Source organism: Brassica napus, chromosome A8 (genome assembly GCF_020379485.1).
Source record: "Brassica napus cultivar Da-Ae chromosome A8, Da-Ae, whole genome shotgun sequence".
Taxonomy (NCBI): domain Eukaryota; kingdom Viridiplantae; phylum Streptophyta; class Magnoliopsida; order Brassicales; family Brassicaceae; genus Brassica; species Brassica napus.
The window spans coordinates 12,972,517-12,981,839 of record NC_063441.1 but is presented as its reverse complement, the minus strand read 5'-3'; the positions used below and the strand labels follow the sequence as shown (position 1 = coordinate 12,981,839).

The 9,323-nt window shown below is 38.4% G+C and overlaps 1 protein-coding gene across 1 annotated transcript; it reads right to left on the bottom strand.

Moving 5' to 3' along the window:
- Positions 1-5,546: 5,546 nt before the first annotated feature.
- Positions 5,547-7,035, bottom strand: LOC106365094 (protein ROH1-like). Its single transcript, XM_013804548.3, has one exon. The coding sequence runs from the start codon at positions 6,914-6,916 to the stop codon at positions 5,696-5,698; it is 1,221 nt and encodes a 406-aa protein (XP_013660002.1). The 5' UTR covers positions 6,917-7,035; the 3' UTR covers positions 5,547-5,695.
- Between the last annotated feature and the right edge of the window lie 2,288 nt (positions 7,036-9,323).

Below are 9,323 nucleotides of genomic sequence, written 5' to 3'. Positions count from 1 at the left end.
GGAGCTCCCTGGTATCAGTTTAGTCCACTCTCGTTATCTCTCATATGACTGCGGTATCTGTCTTGATATACAAAGAGACTGAGATATGCTTATTATCGTCACCTGAGAGCTTCTTTCCTCTGTTTTATCATTGCTTCACACCAAATCAATTGAGATTATAAAAGTAAGTCCACAGGCTGCTGTTGCTCTAAGTATGTAAGCTTGGTTTTCTCCTTAAGTTTCTCATGCATTTTCGTGCATCTCCAGGCTGTTTTGGGTTTTGTGAAAGTTTTTTTTTCTCCCCTGGTCGTCTGTTTCAAGACATTTACTTTAAATCAAAGGTGACAATGATAGTGTGTGTTTAACTTTAGTTTCCTTCTCCTTCCTCAAACGTGATGATTGACTTATTAAAGATGTGCATTTAGGTAACGATCATAGTTGAGATTTTGATAAGGAAGTGTGGCACCCGTGCGGTCCAATCATCCACACCAGACAAGCACATGAGTTTCCTCCAGACAGTTTTAGAGGTTTCTATCTCACTCTTTGTAAATTTTCTTAAAGATCTTGAGTTGCATACATTGAAAGAAATAGCTGACAGAAGAGCACACATCAACAATACACACCAGCTTCAGACACTAATGGAAGCTGAACAGAACCAAAGCGCCCCGGTAAGAAACATAGGAAAGCTTCTGGAAACAATCACTAAAGATCAGAGAGAGAAGCTTGAATGAAGAAGATAACTTTAACTTTACTTTTGTTATTCAACTTAATCCGACGTTACATCATCGTTTCCTATTTATATACAAGATAGATCTTATCCTCTTAGTTTGTCAGCATGTGACAGCACATGAGGTAAGGCATTCAAATCTGTTGGATGTACCGATGATGTGAGCTGGAGCCGTCGTACATCGAGAGCTCCTTTGAACGTTGAATGTTGACGACTTTACCGTTGGTGCTAAAGTAATGGGCTTCACCTTTGCTTCTTCATTCTGGGCTATCTCAGTCTGGCCCAACTTGCTATTACTCCCCCTCAAACTTAGTGTCGTCAGAAGTGAGACACTTAGTTTGTTCCTCAACCGATAGAATGCTTCCTGGCTCAGAGACTTTGTAAACACGTCTGCAGTTTGAAGTGACGCTGGAATGTGCTTCACTTCTAACAACTTCATGGCAACTCTTTCCCGGACATAATGAAAGTCAACCTCAAAATGTTTTGTGCGTTTGTGAAACCTCGGATTCGCCGTAAGACAAACCGCCAAAAGATTATCACACAGAAGCAATGGAGTCACCCTCTGTTCCAATCCCATTATCTTCAGCAAATTTTGTAGCCAAGCAACTTCGGATGCAGCCATGGACATGGTTCGATACTCAGCCTCAGTTGATGATTTCGAGACTGTATCATGTCGTTTAGCCGACCAGGAAATGATATTACTCCCAAGAAATGTACAAAAACCTCCAGTTGATCTTCTGGTATCCTTGCAACCAGCCCAATCACTATCACTATAGCAAAGAAGTGTTGAGTCCGTGGACTTCTTGATGCTTATACCCATCTCAGTAGTACCTTTAACATATCTCAGGATACGCTTGAGTAAAAAGAAGTCTGACATACTCGGCTGATGCATCTTTTGACAAATGTAGTTCACAGAAAACTGAAGATCAGGTCTTGTGAGTGTCAAATATTGCAGCTTCCCAGCAAGACTTCGAAAATAGCTTGGTTCCGGAAAAATCTCATCTTCTCCTTGAAGCTTATCTAGCTTGATCGGCAAAGGAGTTGGCATTGGAGCACTGTCTTGCATCCCTGCAGCTACCAGAAGATCTTGAGCATACTTGGACTGGTTCATAAACAGACCCTCTGCAGTGTGATGAACTTGAATACCAAGAAAGTAGTGTATGTCACCCATATCTTTCATACGAAATTCACCATTCAGCTGTTCAAGCAAACGATCAATCAGTGTGTTGTTGTTCCCTGTCAAGATCATATCATCAACGTATAGCAGGAGGTATATCACATCAGTTCCTTGATGATATATGAATAATGATGGATCAGGGAAGCTACACTGAAAACCAAACTTCAGAAGAAACAGACTGAACTTGTCAAACCATGCTCTTGGAGCTTGTTTAAGGCCATAGATTGCCTTCTTCAGTCGACACACATAGTCTGGCCTTGCTGGATCTTCATAACCCGGTGGTTGTATCATAAAGACTTTCTCCTTCAAGTCACCATGTAGGAATGCGTTTTGAACATCCAGTTGCTTAATCTTCCAAGACTTTGTAACCGCAACATGAAGCACAGTCCTGATGGTTGCTGTTCTTATAACTGGGCTAAATGTTTCTAAGAAGTCCACTCCTTCTTCTTGCTCATTTCCCTTTGCTACAAGCCTTGATCTGTACTTTAAGACAGTTCCATCTGCGTTTAGTTTGATCTTGTGAACCCAACGACATCCCAATGGATTCTGTCCTTCTTCTGGTGGAACCAACTCAAACGTTTCTGTCTCTTCCATATTCTTCATTTCTACATCCATCGCAGCAGTCCAGTTTTTATCCTTCAGCGCAGCTTTCAGAGACTTTGGTTCAACTGCATCTGTCTTTACTGTAAATAAAGCATAGCGAGGGTTTGGCTTCAAAATTCCTGCTCGTGCTCTAGTAACCATAGTGTGGACCGGTGGAGCAGGAAAAGGTTCTTGAATCACAGGTGGAACTTGATCTTGATCATCATTACTAGCACTTGAAGATGAATCACTTGAAGATGAATCACTTGACTCCGTTGTGTGACTTTCATCTGCATTCAGTGAAGGCAGCTGAACCGGAGCAGAAACCTTCTTCTTCAAAGGAGGAACTTCTTCATCGTTATACACAACGTCTGACTCCTCCACATTGATAGCTGCTGTGACTGCAGTTTTTAACCAAGCACTTCTCAGAGGAGATGTTTGTTGATCATGACACTTGCTGTAGAGATCAGCAAACGGAAAAGAACTCTCATCGAAAAGAACATGACGACTTATATAGACCTTATCTGTAGGAGGATGATAACATCTATACCCTTTGTATTTCTCATTGTAGCCCAAAAACACACAGGGAAGAGATTTGGGATCAAGTTTATTCTTCATGTAAGGTCTCAAATAAGGAAAACACTTGCACCCAAATACTCTTAGAGAAGTATAAACTGGAACCTGACCATGGAGCTGTTCATAGGGACTCTTGTTATCTTCTAGAACTGACGAGGGAAGAAGATTACCAAGGAACGTTGCAGTAAAGAAAGCCTCAAGCCATAGCTTTTGAGGTGCTTTACTGTGATACAACATTGTTAATCCAAGCTCAGTGATATGTCTATGTTTCCTCTCTGATAGACCGTTTTGCTGTGGCGTATGCGGACAAGACACGAGATGTTTAATACCACAACTGGACAGATGCGAAAGGAATTTGTTGTTAATGAACTCTCCCCCTCCATCAGACTGAAACTGTTTAATCTTCACCTGAAACTGATTCTCAACAAGTGTTTGAAACCGAAGAAACACTGAAAAGAAATCTGACTTCATCTTGAGTGGATAAAACCATGTGAACCTTGAATAATTGTCAACAAAAATCACATAATACTTGAATCCCTGAGAGGAAACTACAGGACTTGGACCCCAAAGATCACAGTGAAGCCTCTCTAAAGGTTTTGTAGAAACAGTTTCAGAAGGTAAAAATGGAAGTCTGCAACTCTTCCCTAGTTGACATGAATCACAAAACAACTGACAGTCTTTCTTATTCAAAACTATAGATTTATTTTTGGCCAGAAGTTGAAGAATGTCCTTGTGAGGATGACCCAGCCTTTGATGCCAAACCCCATCACTTGTGACTTGCTGCCTTGAAGAGTAGAAAGCCTTAAACCGATTATCCTTCAACATGTAGAGATCCTTATGCCTTCTTCCTGCTGCTATCACTCGCTTTGTTTCCTTGTCCTTTACACACACAGAGTCAGAATCAAAAGTAAACTCACATGGGTAATCTTTTGTGAGCTTTGAAACAGAGAGCAGTGACTTTGTTATAGTAGGACAGACTAACACATCTTTGAGAGGTAGAGTACCTTGGGGCGTGTGAATAGCAACTGAACCGACATGAGTGATAGGTAGATAATCACCATTACCTACAATGACTTGATCATTACCAAGATATGGCTCTGAAGATTGGAGCTGAGACTCATTGTTGGTAATGTGAGCTGAGGCAGCAGAGTCGGGAAACCACTCTTGTCCTGACTGTTGTTGTTGATCAGACAACCTGATTGTTGTGAAGGCGTTGTGAAGATTCTCCGGACTTTCATACTCCTGATCAAAACGATTGTAACACCTAGCAGCAGAGTGCCCATAGCGTCCACAGATTTGACATGTTGGTCTTGAGTTGTTGTTCGAACCACCTGTGAACTGCTGCTGAAAACCTCTACCACGAGTAGAGTAAGACTGAGAACCTCTTCCTCTGTATCCTCCTCTGTAAGTACCACTTCCACGACCACGGTTAGAATACCCACGACCAGCATGAAACGCCATATGAGGACTTGTCTCAGTAGGTTGGCTCTGCGCTTGCAGCTTGTCATCAAAGTTGGTAAGCTTAAAGACTGCATCCTCAAAGCTTAACTCAGCCGTATCCATCGAATGTTCAATTACAGTGCAGATAGACTCATATTCTTTACCCAAACCTCCTAAAGCACCATAAATGACTTCTTGTTCTGACAAAGGACATCCTATAGAATCCAACTGATCGCAAATACTCTTCACATCACTAAGATACTGAGACATAGTCTTGGAGCCTTTAGCCATACCTTGCAGTTTTCGTTGGAGATCCAGCTTCCTTGTAGCTGAAACCCGATTGTACTTCTTTCCAAGGCTGAACCAGACCTCCTGAGCAGAGTGAAGACCATAGACAGAGCGAAGCGCTTCTTCAGTCAGTGAACCAAACAGCCATGCCATGACAAGTTGATCCTTTTTAACCCACTTGCCAAACTCCGGGTTTGCCTGCTCCGTGACTTCATCGCCGTTACGGACAGTGACAGTAGGCGAAGGTCGAACAGAGCCACCATTGACGAACCCTAACAGAGATTGACTTGACAGAAAAGACTCAAACTGAGTTTTCCACAAAAGGTAGTTTGTGGAAGAGAGTTTGAGAGTAACACAGTGTGTGATACTCAGAGAAGGAGACGTGAACGGATCATTGTCTTCCATGCTCTGATACCATAAAGATCAGAGAGAGAAGCTTGAATGAAGAAGATAACTTTAACTTTACTTTTGTTATTCAACTTAATCCGACGTTACATCATCGTTTCCTATTTATATACAAGATAGATCTTATCCTCTTAGTTTGTCAGCATGTGACAGCACATGAGGTAAGGCATTCAAATCTGTTGGATGTACCGATGATGTGAGCTGGAGCCGTCGTACATCGAGAGCTCCTTTGAACGTTGAATGTTGACGACTTTACCGTTGGTGCTAAAGTAATGGGCTTCACCTTTGCTTCTTCATTCTGGGCTATCTCAGTCTGGCCCAACTTGCTATTAATCACAAGTCAGGACACTATGAATCTATTAATCTCTGGTCAATATAATTTTGCAGTTTTCATATACCAGAAACCAAACATGGTGTATATGTATACGAATTGTAGCTTATACACAGCAAGATCTTTCAAAGATTAGTCTTATCTAGAAAGAAAAAAAAGAGATAAAAATATTAATGTTGTTATTTAAGATTTACAGATTTAGATCAAGCACAGAAACAATCTCTAGTCTGATTCTCACCAATCTTTGGAACACTGCTCTCACTTGTCTCTGCAAATCCTCCAATCCCACTTCCATTCTCCGACAAATCTCATCCATCTCATCAACCTTCTCCTCAACCTCTTCCTCTTCCTCTTCCTCTCCCGGAAACCTAAACCTCTCCGTGAACTCCATCAAAGACAACCCAACACTCTCCATCCTCTGCATCTCCTCCATCAACCCACCCCCACGCTTCTCCTTCCCTTTCACCTCTTCACCAACCCTCTCCTGAACATTCACAGCATTGCTACCCCAGCTCTGATGCTTAGGAAGCTGCAACGGCGCCACGGGAACGCTGCTTGTCTGGCAAGGAACCGCAGCAACAAGCACCCACATCACCAAAACCATAACACTGCTCATTATGTAAACCGGCATCGCTTCTGCTCCACGTGGTGGCACAAGATTAGCCACCATTGCCTGAATCTGCTTCGCTGCAGACCAATTCTTGCTTACGTGGCTGCTGCGCTGTCCAAACGACCACGACCGCGACGTTGTCCTCCGTCTACTACTCCCACCGGTGGTCCTATCTTTCACATCGGCGTTTAAGCTAACGAGGAGGCTTGCTAACGCGCGTTTGGCTCTGCGAACGCTTCCGCTACATAACGGCCGTTGTTTAAGCGCCGTTACGGCTATCTCCGCAAGACGCCGGCTTTTTTTAACGGATTCGATGCCGTTAACGACGGCGTTACAGATATCGAGCGACTTTAAGATCCGATCGAGCATTTCCGACAAAGCCTTCTCCAGCGAAGGCGTTTTCGAGATCTGAGCAGTGGTCGGGAGGACTTCCTTGAACTCCGTTTCGCAGGAGATGAAAACGTGGAGGAGGTTCCGTAGCCAGGGGATCGAGAGAACTGGATCAGACGGCGGCGATGGAGAGATGAACTCGGAGAAACGCTCGGAGACGTGGTTCTGGAAATACTCGAGTTCTTGGAGCTGTTGCTCGTGGTTGACGTCCATGGACACGATCTGGCTGCGGCGGAAGCTGAGTCGGCTGAGGAACGAGCCGTGAAGTTCTGTTGCCGGCGACATTAGTCGAGTGTGAGTTTTTTTTTGTTTTTTTTGGTTCTTTGCGGGGATAAAGGAGAGATTTTTGGAAGAGAGAGAGAGAAAAGGGAACAAGAAAGATTTTGATGAAAGAGAAATGATGGAAAGCATGTCTTGTCGGAGAGAAAATTTAATGCTCTTTAGATTTGTTTCTTTTCTTTGGTCGCTAGTTATAGAATATTCGTCTTTGGTCTTTAACTCTTATTGACGTCAAATTCTTTTCTCAAAATGAGATATTATTACAAACAGCCCTGATTCTTGAAATTTTATAAAAATAATATATACTCTCTCCGTTTCATTTTAGTTATCGCGGTAGAGTAAAATTTATTTTTCAAAATAAATATCGTTTTATAATTTCAAATCAAAATTTATTGGTTTTATTTTCTAGTTTTTATTGATTTTTTTTTTGACGCTGATTTATTACGATCTTACAATTATGATATAGGAAAGATTACATAGACGATTCGACAACCGACAATATTACCTGCCTTATGAAGACCTATGCCTAACTGCATCACCTGAGCCGTCCTATGAAGATCCACGTCTGGCCAGATTTACTTGCACCATGTTGAAGATCCCTTGCAAGCCTTTTCTCTGTAGTCTGTATAATTGTTTAATAAACCGCTCTCTGCGGAACTTGAAACCTGGATTTTCTGTAATCTACAATAAATTGCATAGTCTGGGATTTGAATCCCAAACCTGGATGTAGAAGCCTTTAAACCTTAACCAATAGGCTACTGTCCTTCTAGTTTCTATAGATTGAAAGGTGATTATGTTTATTGATAATGATGTTTTTGTTTAGTAAATAAAAAAATATTTTTTTATTCTATGTTTATAAGTGTGAAACAATAATTAAAATGAAATCGATGGAGTAATATATTGTATACCATTACAGTTTTAATATTAGAAAACAAGTTACCCTATATTGTTAAGAGTAAAACAATCATATCATTTAATACGGTATAACATAAAACGATTGTTATTATAATTCTTCATATCTGTATAACATTTCGTATTATCTTCTTTTTTATGCCATAAAATAATCATATCGTATAATATACTTCATGGTGTGAAATGCTTTATGTATTTTATACTTTAGATTGTATGTTGATGTTAATCTATTTATAGGGTTTAGGGTTTAGATTATGAGGTTGATTGTTTGTAATTTTTAAAATGGTTTTTGGTTTTTGTTTCTGAAAAACTACTTTATTTGCCAATCAAGATTTTGTTAAAAATGATTCCCTAAAAACTAGGGAAACTAGTTTTTCAAATAACTACCTAATTCTACCCAAAAACCAAAATCTGTGTTTTTTTAGTTTTTTTCCAGTTTTCTACGAAGATTTTTTTTATTATGCAATTATTATTTATCATTTTCTTTTAATTAGTCTTTGTTTATTTATTATTTTGTAACTGGTCTTTCTTTTCTATTTGCCCCATTCCCACTATCATCCGTTTTTCACCATCACATCACAATACATTTTTTGTGCTTTATTAATATAAAATGGGTAAGTGATTATACATACAACTTTCGAGTTTTTCTTCTCAACACTCAAAAAATATTTGATCATACTTGTAGATTAGAAGAAGTTCTCTTACTTGCAAACTAAAAGAATTTCAAAAATATTTCAAAAGGAAATTTTATTTTAAAAGTCAATATTTTAATTAATTAAACAAAAATAACCATAGAAATATGTGCAAAAATTATTTTAGAAAAATATCAAATGTATGATATTAATATTTTTATAATGCTCAATTACTTGTATAATAGCATTTGAGGTCAAATATAAAAGGCATTTGAGATAAAATTAAAAAAATATATATATATATATGTTTATATGGAATTTACGATAGTTTTATTTTGTATTTATATATTTTTTAAATAAGTTTTTAAATAATTTATGTGTATTTTAATGACAGTGTTTTATATTTTATTATTTTCAGAATAAATATTTTACTATCCATAATATTTTTATTTTATTAATTTAAAAAATAAAAACTAAAACTAAAAACTAAAAACCAAAATCTAAAACAACCATTCATGTTTTTCAAAAAATCAAAATCTACTGCAAAATCAAAAACCAAAAGTCAAAAACTAAAATCTAAAATCCAAAAACCAAAATCCAAAAACCAAAAACTAGAATCTAAAAACTAGGAAAACAATCATCACCTATATGGGTTTAGGGATTTGATTATAAGGTGTAGGGTCTAACTATACTAAGCTTAGGGTTCACAAAGTTATGTTTTAAGTGACCGTATATGCATTATATATTTTGTTAAGTTTACTTAGTTTTCTAACCATATATCCAATCGATATTATTTTTAAAATATGGTAACAAAAGCTTAAGTTTATATTTTGTTAATTTTAGTTAGTTGTTTATGTTTTGTTTTATCTTAAACTCATAATAAATTTATATAAGTCTTTGTTTACTCTTACATATTTATTCTCTTCAAATATAATTAAATTACACCAAGGCGCAGATCTTATCATTTATATTTTGTTAATTTTAGTTAGTTGCTT

Coding starts and splice junctions, on each gene's coding strand:
- LOC106365094 (XM_013804548.3), bottom strand. CDS start 6,916: ATGCTTTCCATCATTTCTCTTTCATCAAAATCTTTCTTGTTCCCTTTT.